This window comes from Ascaphus truei, chromosome 10 (genome assembly GCF_040206685.1).
Source record: "Ascaphus truei isolate aAscTru1 chromosome 10, aAscTru1.hap1, whole genome shotgun sequence".
NCBI lineage: Eukaryota > Metazoa > Chordata > Amphibia > Anura > Ascaphidae > Ascaphus > Ascaphus truei.
The window spans coordinates 30,061,335-30,075,765 of record NC_134492.1 but is presented as its reverse complement, the minus strand read 5'-3'; the positions used below and the strand labels follow the sequence as shown (position 1 = coordinate 30,075,765).

General features: G+C 44.7%; 1 protein-coding gene across 2 annotated transcripts in view; it reads right to left on the bottom strand.

The window, feature by feature from the left end:
- Window positions 1-14,149, bottom strand: part of FNBP1L (formin binding protein 1 like) — a 96,502-nt gene extending 82,353 nt beyond the window's left edge. For both annotated transcript variants that reach the window (XM_075616435.1, XM_075616434.1), the window contains exon 1: window positions 14,023-14,149. In XM_075616435.1, coding sequence (XP_075472550.1) covers window positions 14,023-14,046 — 24 coding nt within the window. In that variant the 5' untranslated portion in view covers window positions 14,047-14,149. The remainder of the gene's footprint in view (window positions 1-14,022) is intronic.
- Between the last annotated feature and the right edge of the window lie 282 nt (window positions 14,150-14,431).

Genomic DNA, 14,431 nt, shown 5'->3' with positions numbered 1-14,431 from the left:
GAATGAGAGAGGTTTTAGGCGGGAAAGGTGTTTAAATACAAATGGGGTAGACAGAAGAGATCAGATGTTAAGCGAGAACTTAGGGCCCGAGATACAAGGAGGGGCAGAGGAGTGCTTAAAAGAGAATAGAGTTTTATAATATGGGAAAGGAAGCCAGGAAAGGGATGACAGCAGGAGAGACGCAGAGACAGATTTAGGAAGGTGTACAATTATTCTAGCAGCAGCGTTTAGGATAGGTTGTAGGGGAGACAGGCGAGAGGCAGAAAGTCTGGACAGCAGGAGGTTACAATAGTCAAGACGGCCGAAAATGAGGAAAGGGCGAATCTTTGCAATGTTACGGAGAAAAAAAAAAACATGACAGGTTTGTGCGAATGTGAGGGAGAAACCGAATGTGAGGGAGAAACCGAATGTGAGGGAGGAACCGAATGTGAGGGAGGAACCGAATGTGAGGGAGGAACCGAATGTGAGGGAGGAACCGAATGTGAGGGAGGAACCGAATGTGAGGGAGAAACCGAATGTGAGGGAGGAACCGAATGCGACACCTAGGCAGCGTGATACTGGGTGTATGATAGTGCTGCTAACAGTAATATAGGAGGCGGCAGTAGGGCCAGGTTTGGGAGGAAGTATGAGGAGCTCCGTCTTTGACATGCTAAGTTTGAGTCGGCGGAGGGCCATCCAGGATGATATCGCAGAAAGACATTCAGAGATTTTGGTCTGACAGCAGGTGTAAGGTCAGGGGTTGAAAAGTAAATGTGTCATCAGCATAGAGGTGACAATGACGTTTTAAAGTGCGTTTTATCTTACAGATTTGTGGCTGCACATAACTTTGAGACTTCCCTCGAATGCCAGAAGACAAGACACATAATATATTTTTTAGCAATCAGCAATAGTCTACAACAGGCCTGCACAACTCAATTCCTCGAGGGCCGCAAACAGGCCAGGTTTTCAGGATATTCCTACTTCAGCACAGCTGGCTCAATTAGTGGCTCAGTCTTGAGCCAGCTTTGCTGAAGTAGGGATATCCTGAAAACCGAGTTGTGCAGGCCTGGTCTACAAGGAAATGAAACTGTCTACTCTGTTAGGGCTACAAGTCGGGAGTTATGAGCAACGGCATTTGTAACATACCAGGACTCCTCGTTTCTGAGAAACAAAGCCGTCCTTACTCAGACCATAATCACGCTGCTTGCTGATCTGGATCTGGCCATGCGGATGGGCTGTCCAAGGGCCAACTTCCTTTCCAGCACCTCCGAGCGAGCGGAATGAAGAAGGAATGTGTGTTCTTGCTGTGTGATGTTTGTGCCATACTTTCTGAATCACTACTGGGACAGTCATGGATGCCTACGTCCGTGATCAAAATAATTCCCCCCCACCTCCACAAACAAAGAACAATACTATTTGCTTAACCCCCTCAGTGCTGGGGAAAGGGGCATGTAACTCATTCCTCGGACTGCTTCTCTCACATTAAAAATGTTACTAGTCCAATTTAGCAGAGTATATGGAATATACCTGCGAGTATCATCCAAGATAAAGTTTGTGACAATAAAAGCAGCGAATCGCCTACTTGTTTGCCAGACGGGCCCGAAACGCAGCCAACGAGTTCAAAATATGTCTGTACTCATCCAGAAACCCGGCATCAAAAACCATTGAACAGCCCCCAGGTCAGATCTCTTGCAAAGTGTATCTCGAGGTGCAACAAGGAAAAAAAACACCTGCTTGACTAAAGAGCCAGGAAGGAGTTAAATCTATTTTTTCCCTGAAACGTGAATCACTCACTAACCTGCAGGCGCTGAACGTAGGAAGCTCAGGACTCTAGAAATGTAAATCGGCAACAAAAAAAAACACCCAGCCACTAACCAAAAAGCATTCAGCGAGGGGCTGATGTATGAGAGGCTTTAAATCCGGAGTGGAATTAATGAGGTCTGGACGCGGCGGTCAGAAAACAAAAGGAGGCCGGAATCCGCTGGCCCCTTCTCGGGACGGGGCCTGTTTGGGATTTTCACAAACCCGTTCAGGTATTTTAATTCTCGAAAAAGATATGGCCAAAAAAAAAAAGTAATGTCTTATGTGCCCAAAGTTACAATTAAAACCAGATGGGAGAGAGATTCATAAAGTCATGAAAACGTTTCAGTGATTTCAAATTAACGTCTTCAAGCCTGGGGTTTTCATTGTCACCAAGTTAGAGGCAATCCAAGTAGCTTAAAAAATAATAAAGTTTTTTTTGTTTTAATATATACAACATTTGATTACCTTTATTGCTAAACTAATTACCTAAGCTGTCGATTGATTCTCCCATGTTCGATCAGCAAAATCCTGTTTCCCACGGTTCACTAAATGGCCACCCTTCAGTTTCAAATCAGTCAGTGTAGCTCAGCAGCTACAATGTATTCTTATATTATGAAGGCGACCTTTTCTATTGTTACAGCTTGCAGATCAAACTGCTGGGAATATTGGTAACAAACATCTGCTGGGGAGGTGTGCTAAAGCCTGCTATAGAAATCAAAAAGTATAATAAAACTCATTAAAAAAAATAGTATTAAGAGTTAAATAAAAAAAAATAGTAGTAAGTATTATCTAATGCTACAGAACAGATTAAAAAAATAAAAAATAAATAAACATTTATAAACATGTAGTATATTGCTTGGATTGCTCCTTTAAATTGCAATGTAATAAGCGCCGCTGGCTACAATGTTGGTTTGGCATTTGGGGGCCATTACAATTACCAGAGACGATAAGAAGACATCTCTAAAAGATGGTGACTGATAGAAAAGCTCCTGGAGTGCCTTATTGCCATCCAGGCCAGCTACCTCGCCTCAAATTCATTAAACCCAGGAAGTAGCACGTGGTAGTGAAGCAATTAACGTCCAATACCCAACCTATCTAAGAAAAATGAAACCCTTAAACGAGCCCCTTTGTATAAAGAAATGTGTCAGAGCACGGTCATTACTTATGACTCAAACCATTCAGGGAGACAACGGCTGAACAAGGAAAGGATCAAAGCTCTGCTCTGGTCTGGTCACTGCCAAGACTCAATCAGCTATACGAAAGAGGGGGGTGTGGGGGGGGAGTCTGCAACCCTGCCTTTCAACCATTATCACCTAGCATACATTGCTTCCACTGTAGCAAGGGATTCTGGGAAATGACATGCCATTGGATTGGAATGACATGCCAATGAGCACACAATGTGTCACAAGCAATGTGTTGCTTAAATGGGTTCCATGTAAATGGATTTCAGGCAAAAGGTGACACATTGTGTGTTCATTTCCAGGTCATTTCCCAGAATCCCTTGCTGCAGTGGAAGCACTATATGCTAGGTGATAATGGTTGAAAGGCAGGGGTGCAGGCCTGGCTAAGACGTGCTCACAAGTGATATTCGTTATTAGCTATATGCCAACGGGGGAGGTTTTTTTGTCGCCTTTTCCACCCACACTAACTGTATGTATGTATGTATGTATGTATGTATACCCATATGTACATACACCCACTATATACATAAATAACCAATTGTACACATAAGTATCTGTATGTAGGTTTGTATGTATACGTATGTGTAAAGTATAACACACACAAATGTTTGTGCTGTAACCATTAATGCAATAGTGTGCGACCTGACTCAGCAGAAAAGACAGAAAGTGCTGTCTTGGAACACGAAGGCAGACAGCGTAATCCTATCCAATTTATGGTCTATTCTGGGTTATGCTGAGAGCTGCAATACACCTATCAGAGATGCAGCCCAAACAATGTCTGAAAAGCAGACACCACAGGAAGCTGGTGCTGCTTTGAACACGGCCCTTTTGCTTTGGAAAGTGTTACCAACACAATGATGTGCGAGAGATCATAGTATCGCTGAGGCCTGAACTTTTTCAGCAGGTCCAGTTTGCCCTGTTCTAGGGGCTACAAATGTTTCAAGCCAGCTTAGCACCACTGGTCACAGCAAAACAGGGGGGGGGGAACATTACTGTATTTTGTTCCCACTGCTTACACAGCTGCCTATATGTTCCTGATCTATGCCATATTTAAAATTAATTACCACTGTTTAACCAGAGCTTCCCAGAACTCATTAACCACTACTTCACTGCCAAAGGGGCTAGCAACATATGAAAAGATGTTCAGAATCAACTATGGGGAGGTACCACTCCTTAAGATGTGTCATTCCCACAAACCTGGTAAAAATAAGCATGACGTAATACAGGAGGTGTCAATGACTGCAAACTTGTAATGCAGATATTGCCAGGGGTTACTACGGGAAGAACTACCCGCTAACTCCAGTCGTCAAGGGCCAGCAACAGGTCAGGTTTTCAGGATATCCCTGCTTCAGCATACGTCTTTGACTGAGCCACCTGTGCTGAAGCAGGGATATCCTGAAAACCAGACCTGGTGGGTACTATAGTAGGCCACCCCTGAGCTAGCTCAGAAACCAAAACATGATTCAGCTGCAGAATACTCCTCCCTCCTCCTCAGTTACACAACACCTGTGCAGAAAAGCAGGCGTCCCCTGCTAGACCTACAAACTCACTTCCGGGTGTCACACGGTATTCAACGTTGATCTTGCAAATAAGATGCGACTCGGCCCACTTACAAACCCCTGTTAAGTCTCAGCGGCAGATTGGTAGGGCACAAATGACAGAGTATGAGAACACTCCAAGGGTACCAATTAAATCCTTCAGGTCTCACCCTGTGCAGGAAAGCAGTTTTATTTTCTTACAGGACAAGTTGCCTGAACACGGAAAGGTTTGTTTAACTCTTCTAGAGCCGGAAGCGCCTACAAAGCCATGTCAATCCATTAAAAACGTCAAATCTTTTCTGGTTTGTAAAGAGAAAATAAAAATAATCTATATTTTGTAAACAACTTAGCCATGTAATTGGTTTGCCTCAAATAAATGTAATTGAGTGGAAAGCAAACATTTGGCCGTTTTCGTTTCTGTGACTGTTGAGATTTTCTTTTCGCCTGGACCTCCAAAAACAGGGGGCACCTGTCAACTAAGTGCTTCCTGTAACCTTAACCCAGGTGTGGCCAGCTTCAGTTCTCAAGGGCCACCAACAGGTCCGGTTTAAAGGATATCCCAGCCTCAGCACAGGTGGCTCAATCATTCTGACTGAGCCACCTGTGCTGAAGCAGGGATATCCTGAAAACCTGACCGGTTGGTGGCCCTTGAGTGCTGGATTTCTCCACCCCTTCCTTAAAACAAACTAATTGCTGTTAACGGGCCAGTAAAGAAATAGAGACACGAGAAGGGGGTATATATGCCTGTGCAAACGGTTGTTGAACAAGAGGGACAGACAAAAACCAGTAGCCAGAGGAAACCAAGCCCCCCAAATTTAAAGAGCAAACTTAAACAGTTATAGGCAGTGCTTGACAAATCTATTAAAATACAGGCCCGTGGCGACTGGATTTGACCCCGTGACGACCTCCTCATGGCCGACACCAAGCAGGGCGGGATTGGGAGCGGGACTAGGTGGCGAGTAGATTTTTTGGTTCGGCGAGTAGATTTTTGGGTGATTTGTCAACCACTGGTTATAGGTATACGATTTCTTCAGAGAAACGAAAAAGTATCCCCCAAATCAGACCCCGATCTGGATATATTCGAGAGACACACTATTGTAATAAAGTCTAACACAAACATATATACACCCCTGTTTCTGTTGGCGCCATTTCTTAATTGAATGGGTTCACTCATGACCTGTAACTCATGATAGTGACCTCATTATCTAGAGCGTCTGCATCCATCATAGTCCTTTTTTTGTGTAATACATTTTCTGAGTATGTGTATCTACACGCACACCACACACAAGGGAGATCCCAAAACCTTGTGCGTTTGCAGCCTGCAAATAAACAGTTTAGTATGCTACAATGTCTTGTGTAAGACTTTATTACAATAGTGCGGCAACAGTAGATATCCAGCTCCAAGTTTAAGTACGTGGCAGAAGTGGGATCCTGGCCGCTCTTCAACCGTCTGCCACTAACGAAGAAAACTCCACCCACTGTAATTATCTAAACGGAGTGCGGTAAGATCCAAAACCTTTAATCCAAATTATACCCCCCCTCCCCCCCAACAGGCCACGGACATTGGATATTCTGGGGGTACGGAGGGGCCGTACCTCCAGGACTACATTCCGCTTCTGTAGTGTGAGTTTTTGTTGTTTCCAGATACTTAAAACGACAACTACTGATGTTTGAATAGCAATCCCCATAGCAGGATTCTTAACCAAGACGGCGGCCACCCCAAAATTATTTAACAAGTACTTAAATTCAAGAAAAGAACAGAATCATTGGATTTGTTACATGAACAAAATATTAGGATTGTGTCGATTGGGAGGAAACAGATATTTAACCGCAGTGGCTCTGCTCAGCTGCACTAAACCGCTTTGTTTTATCCTGCTAATAATCATCAATGAGATCTCTCCCCCCTCATCTGGAATCAGATGTACAGCACACAGATTAACCTTACATGGCCGGAGAGATTAGCAATGTCCTAGACAGAGGGAAAGTGTTAAACAGCTACCCCGCCTACCCTTTTTCTGTTTTTTCCCTTAGAGAGAAGGGTCTTCCAGAGTTGAACCATGCTAATAATAGCTTCACAGAGCCAAGGTACTTTCCAGTTTAGTTGCCAGATCCCCCCCCTGCCCCTTAAGGAAATCAAAATGGCAATCACATCTCTGAAGGGCCCGTGGACCAATAGGATGTGGCAAAGCCATAGAGGGGAGGGGGGGTGACATTTCTATTGGACGACAGTTTAAATGTCCAAGAAGTAACAACAGCAACAGGGGGAGGGGGTGTGTAGTGGTGTCTGTACTTGGGGAGTGAGGGTGGGGGAGTGTAGTGGTGTCTGTACTTGGGGAGTGAGGGTGGGGGGGTGTAGTGGTGTCTGTACTTGGGGAGTGAGGGTGGGGGGTGTAGTGGTGTCTGTACTTGGGGAGTGAGGGTGGGGGGTGTAGTGGTGTCTGTACTTGGGGAGTGAGGGTGGGGGGTGTAGTGGTGTCTGTACTTGGGGAGTGAGGGTGGGGGGTGTAGTGGTGTCTGTACTTGGGGAGTGAGGGTGGGGGGTGTAGTGGTGTCTGTACTTGGGGAGTGAGGGTGGTGTAATGGTGTCTGTACTTGGGGAGTGAGGGTGGGGTAATGTTGTCTGTACTTGGGGAGTGAGGGTGGTGTAATGGTGTCTGTACTTGGGGAGTGAGGGTGGTGTAATGGTGTCTGTACTTGGGGAGTGAGGGTGGTGTAATGGTGTCTGTACTGGGGGAGGGTAGGAAATTGTGTAATTGTGTGTGGAGCCAGGGGTGGAGGGGGAAATAAGTGTGAGATGGGGGGGTGGGGGAAATTGAGTGAGAAGGTATAATTGAGTGATAGTGAAGGAAAGTGAGCGGGGGTGGGAGCGGGAGCAGAAATACAGGTGTGAAAGGGGAGGGCTCACAAGGTCGTTGACACGGGGGGAGGGGCCCCATTGAAACTCTAGTCCTGGGTCATCTGTTGGCGGCCCTGGGTGGAATTTGTAACTCAGAGCTGCCATAACCACGACAAAGTAGCGTCCTTCACAGAAGTGGAAAGTTGAAAATGTAGTTTCCTACACATGGAACACAGCAAGGCATTCACAGATATATTACACTCAAATAAAGTTGTTTCTTTTTAACCCCATATGAACCAAGGGCCCCGGAGCTAAACACAAAGCTCCGGGGACACCCGAATGGTGGAGATTCTCAATTGTTTTACTTTTGCCAATACTTGCAAGACAAAACAAAGATGGCTGCAGGATCCCCCAATTGGGAGCTGCAATGGAATATCCCAATGAGGTCAGGACTTTCTATTGGCTGCCCGGGTAAGGCTCACCCCAGTGGCCATATTGTTTCTCATGGACAAGAATTCTTGTAAGGGAATATAAAATGAAATAGCTCAGTGACCAGGGAGTCCCCGTAGCAACGCGATTCAGCTCCAGGGAACCCCCTTGTTTCAAATAAGGTGAACAATCCCACGGTGAAAGGTAATGTGAAAATCTTTTAAACAGGTGCAATCCCACGTAGCGAGCTAGAAAACAAACATACTTTTGTAATAAATCTAATAGTCTAAGGCTGTTCTCAGGGTGCCGGCACATGTGCACGCTACCGTGCGCGCTCCTGCAGCCCCAGCGATGTGTGCACAAAGGCTGCAGGAGATTGGAGGGGGGGGTCGATCAGGGGCTTGGCTAACGAGTCACAGATGCGTCACGAAGCTGGTTCGCCCTCATTGGCTGAACCAGCTCACATGACGCTGACATCACACGACTGCAGCCCGAAATCTTGTCGGGTCAAAATGTAGCAGCGTTGATGCGCTACAGCTCCGCGGGCACTTCAGATACTACCATAGGAAAACAGGTAATAGTCCCGATTTTGCGCGGGCACGTCGCGACGCTGGCTCCCTGAGCGCAGCCTAAAACTCTGGCTTCCCTAAACAAATCTAAGAAGTGTTTTTTTTTTTTTTAATAAATCAGTTCTGTAGTATTAGATAGTGACTTTTTTTGTTTTGTGTTTATTCAACTCTTAATGCCATTTTTTTTTTAAATACACTTTAAAGCATTCTTTGATTACTATAGCAGGTTTTAAATCTTCCCCCTGCAGTGCAAATTATTTGCAACAGTGTGATAATTTGTTGCCAATGTTCCCAGCAGTTTGAGCTGTAATCTATAACAATAGATAATGTTACTGTATCAACACAAGGATACATTGTAGCTGCTGAGTTTTGATTTAAATCGAAAGGCGGCCATTATGTTAGGCACACAATCAGGATTTTTACAGATTTAGAACAGAGCACCAAACAATTGCCAGCTTAAGAAAGAATGTAGAAATATACATTGTCACATTTTTTTACATATAAAAAAGAAAAAACCGTTGGAAAGAAGTATTGCTGCTTTAAATTAGTTACAAGTTGAATTACTTGGGGTCCTGGCCAACCAAGTGTTTTCTTTGCCTTTATCCAACCCTGTCCTTATCAGAGAAGGCAATAAAGATAAGAGGAAGGGGGAAAGAGACTGTACAAGCACATGCTAAACACACAATTACATCATACAGGAGGGGGCATTGATGGGAAAACCAAACCCCTCCCAAGTCTAAGGCCGGGGCCGAGTTTTTTAGGAACACCTGAAAATGGAGATGGCCATGGGCGATGTAGCACTAGGCCACACACCCCCTCCCCCAGTGGTTCAGCGAGGGCGAACCTGCCAGGTGACATCATGGCCACGCCCCTGTCACTCCCCCCCATCTTTCCCCCTGCAGACTGGAAAATTCAGCTGGGTGCACGTGCAGCGGAGGCACTGGGGCCGCAGCCAAACGCTAAAAAATAAATGGAATAATAAATAGAATTTTAGGTGTCAGATTTTGGTTTAAAAATTTAAAAAAAAAAGGGGGGGGGGGCACCCATCACCCACATAAGACCAAGCGTGTTAGTGAATTAGTGCACTTTGGTTCTAGAAGGAATTGTTCCTTTAAAAAAAGGACCAGAACATACCGCAGAGCTAAACCATTCCATTGCTTAAAAGAACAAACAGGTTTAATATTTCTAGAAAAGTGTCATTTCAGAGACATGTTAAACTAGAGCAAAAACTGTCCGCTATTGAGAATATTCATAATTCTCATATGTACAACACCGCTTCCAATATTGCTATCCCGGAGAGACAAGGCCCAGAAGTCACAATAGTCTTTTCTGTAATAAGGAGTGCGGGGAATAAGACGCTACACATTTGGATTTGGTTGTATATTGCTTTATTTCATACATATTCCTGTTATGTGTGTGCAGTTCATTGGTTCAACAGTGACTATTTACTTATTATAAGTTCATTTTGCTTGGAACCGGTCGAATACACCTATAGGTATTGTCAGGTATTAGTATTAGGGAATAGCTGTAGGATGTAGATTGCTACATCTATATTACAATGGCTATATTCCACTTTTACATCTGCAGTAACCAGGGTGTTATATGCTACCTATTCTGACCGGAGTGCAATGCTGCAATTTCTGTACTTTGTAGTCACAATCTGAAGGATTTAATTAGACTTCCACACTGTGTCTTTTTGCATAGGGATTTAGCAATAGGTTCATGTGTTATTTTGTATTCTTGTGAAGAACTATCCCAATAAGACATTATGTGTTAACTTATGGGGATTCAATACTGAATAGCTGTATCTCCATAATATATCATTCACTTCAAACCTTTTGTGACTAATATCCAGTGTTGTCATTCAATTGTGTTGGCAAGTTTCATATTGAGAGACACTAGTTAAGTCTCTAATTGTGTCCTTACTGAAGAGATAGATATAGTGACAGATTATTTGCTGTTTCACTACCTCTCTTAGGACTGCGTATCGAAGACATATTGGAGGAATATATAGGGTTACACTTTTGATATTTACATCTCCCCAATATATCATATAGAGTACAAGTGTCTCTCTCTTTTATCTACATTTAGTGGGTATTAACCCTCACTTATCATCCAGTAGATAAACTTGCATAGTATAGCTCCCTGTACTGTGATTAATTGTGGTGGAGTTTCTTTACTCGGGGAGTATTAACCCCTATGTAGGGAATAAGATTATCTCCTCACATATATGAGTACTCCCCTATTTTTAGTCACACTCCACTGCCAATATTTTAATTCCCTTGTATATATTCCACACCCAGTGTGTTCTTTTGCAGATATTAATACATGATTTTTTGTTTTCTCTACTCACTATGACTGGTTATATAGGATACTATCCCGGATCACTGTTATCCTAGCAATAATTACATCACATGAGTGCAATTGTGAGGGATTCTTGTGGGGATAGGATTTTCTACAATCCTACCTCCTATGGTGTGTATGAAGAGTTAACACACAGATCCACTTCTAATTGAATAACCACCCACGTTTTAGTCCACTGATATCATAGATTCTCCCCACCCTCATTTATATTATTTAAACGTCACTAATGTATTTTCAGAACCAAATTGTTTCTTACAACATACAAAAATAAAAAAGTGGATTCATGGTTTTGCATTGGTTTTATTCCACGCGGTTTTGAAAATCAGCACTGAACAAATTAACTGTAGTACACAGAGAACCTGATCGGCAAATCCTAAATCTCCAAATATTTATAGTGTACAACTGGAGCATGACTGCATATGCAAACAACCAACGAACACTGCTCCTCGTCCTTAACAGTTATTACTACGTTTGTATCTAACATAAAATTGCATTATTATTTTTTTTCTACACCACCCTGTATAAATGTTACTATCCTTACCAGTTAGGTTGAACGCTTCAGATTTTGATAATAGAGCTATGCTTTGAGATAAAAACACAGACAACCAACATCTTACAAATCCTGCAGCAAGGACGGTTTCAAATGCAATGTACCCATTATTCTGTTCAGAAGTATGAATGCAGCGGGCACTGAAAATAGATGAAAAAGAATCATTTATTGAATTCACATATCCAACGCGTTTCGGTCCCAGCCGGGACCAAAACGCGTTGGAAGTTAATCTAATAAAGGAATCTCAGCCATTTCTGATAGCCGCTGCCTTCATACTTCTGGATTTATTCACAAGCTCGGGCTCTACCACAGGATTAGACCCGTGACAGCATTAGGTGCATCCGCCTAAATCGTCCCAGTACAGTGAGTAAAGGAGGGCAAGCTTAAAAAAAATTAAACCAGTTATTCTGTTGACAGTGAAAGCTGCACTGTACTTGAAACTATGCAGCAACAACAAACTCCTTCCCTAAGAAGCATACAATCTAATTATTGTCACACAGTTACAACGATTCTGCTGAGGTCTCAAAGAGCTGGGTCTCAAAATGGGATTTGTAACTGGACCGTAAGGGGGAGAAGGAGAGAGAGAGAGGAAAAAAAGGGCAACATGACACATTGACCTCTGAAGTGTGAGGCCAAGTGTCAGCCACGTGTGACCTTTGCCTTCAATAAAAGGCATTAGTATTAATTCTGCAAGCTCTTCCTCCCCTTGCTGTGCACAAATGAAGATTCACTCCCCCTCCCACTCGACCCATCAGCCAAATTAAAATTAATGGCATCCCTTAAATGACATCTGGAGCAGGAACTGGTCTTAAAAACGTAATGCATGACTACATCCATTCCCATTCTGTAACAGACCTACAATGAATCCCTGACAAATGACTGCATCATATAAAGCCGGATCCAGCGACCAAACATTTTCCCACTCATTTCCTCTATTCTTGTAACCATTCCAGATTCTGACCACGCGTGTGCTAGCACGGATTGAACTTTTAGGTTAAGGTGGCGCTTAGCCACAAATGTCATCTTCCAAGGGAGCAGCACAGGGTGCAAAAGGCAAACAAAAAACCCCAAAAAAACCCGGAGTTATTATCCTTGTGTATTTGAGTGGTATCCCTTTAATTAAACCTTTCAAGGTAATGTTTCAGCACAAACCTAATCATCTGAAATTGGAGAGCCCAGACTATTAGATAATCCTCTATTGTTCATAGGTGTTTAACCCCTGCAGTGCCCGTGAGACAAATTGCAGGTCTCACTGGGAGCACGCTGATAACAATACAAAGTTGGAGGGTTTACGGTTTTCTTTGTAACTCTATGTTGTGGTTGGTTTCTCTGCCTTCTGGCTGCTAATTGATCAACGCAAGACAAAAAAAGCCCCAATATGACACATTATTTAGATAAGTATTTACTATATAAACGTGTCATATTGAATGTAGCATTGTTTTTTTTTTTGGGGGGTGGGTCTTTTGTTGTATACATCAGATCACAAACCCAGTAGCACTGCTTTTTGGCACAAATATATATGGTGTGGTGGGTTTTGGTTCTGAGCTTGCAGGGGGTTGTGTGTGTTAATGGATCAGGGAAACTGATTTTGACATTGCAAGCAGTTGTCTCAGTATCTGTTGTGTTCTCACAATGCCCAGGACTGCATTGTTTGGACACCGAGTTACCCAAGGCAAAATAAGAGAAGAATGGGAAGAAAGGACAGGGCTGGGAGTGATCTCCTCTTCCCTGCTGGCTCAATCACCACCTTACGGGATCTAATTCTCCCTTCTGCATGCGACTGTGCGGTTTACAATCAACCACACACAGAGACCCCCCAATCCCAGACTGAATGGCAATTGGCGTAGGATGTGAAGGGGAGTAAGGAGTAACTGAAACCAGCCAGGAGAGATGAAAGAAAGGGTGTGTTCAGTCTGGATACAGGCAGCCTGGGTACAACAAAAGCTGCCCTACAACACCTGGAGCCTAGCGCACGCCCCTCCGTGGTGACACAACATTAAGGCTGCGCTTATAGTGCCGGCGATAGCAACGTCGCGTCAAAACAAATGCATTGCCGCCGTCGCGTGCGCTTATAGCAAGCGCGACGAGACGGCTTGGTCGCGATTGCTGGAAGTCATCTCAATTTGATTATTCCTGCGACCGTAGCCCGACGCCGGCGGCACTACAAAGCGTAGCCTAACACGGCAACAACACAACCTAATAAATAGGTCTGATCAACAGACTAGCACAAGTCTAACGTGACCACAATCAGAATGATCCCAAATGTGATCCTAATCATGAGCACAGCCCTGATCAGGCTACAACTCAAAGCTAGTGGGGTGTTCTTATCCAGCACTCACAATGTACACAGTGCTGTTCCAAAGGCAGTACCCGGGAATTGTTAGACAAGAAGTGCAGCAAACACAATCCGACACCATGAAAGGAAATCCCTCCCCCGGAGAGCTTACAATCTAAGTAGCCGCACAACTCTGCACAGGATACATCACAACCTCAGCACGGCCCACAACAGCAACACAAATGGGATGGTCACAATGCAAGCCTTAAATATACTCCTGGCCCGCTGCACAACACACAAGCTACAGCGCCACACAAACGTGATCAGGGTGTGATACAATATAACAAGAAGCACACTCAGCAAACACCCAAATCACCTTCACCCCCCGCGCGCGCGCGCACACACACCCCAAGGAAACAACAGCTCTCCCCCCACCCCCCCTAAACCCAAGCGGTGTGTGTGCTGCCAGCCCCCCCCTGCCCGGGTGCCCGCACTCACCCACAGCTCCGTGCCCCAGCTCATGGCTCCAGCGGGCTCTGTGTCTCGGTGCAGGGGACAGAATGCAGGCGGCTCCGGTTCCTGTGGCTCCTTCCTTGTGTTGTGGGGGGAGGAGGCAGGGAGAGTGGGGAGGGCGGGGGGGGGGAGGGAGGAGGAGAGGAGGGTAGGGTAAGTGGGGAGGAGAAAGGGGAGGAGTAGTAGTGAAGGGGAGAATTGGGCAAAGCAGGGGATGGGGTAGGCAGACACAGGAAGGTAGGAAGGGATGGCATAGAAAAAGAAGAGATGGCGAGAACGGGATGATGGGGGGGGGGGGTTGAGGGGCACAGGAGATGGGGTATACAGGGGATGGGGGGGTTGAGTGGCACAGGAGATGGGGTATACAGGGGATGGGGGGGTTGAGTGGCACAGG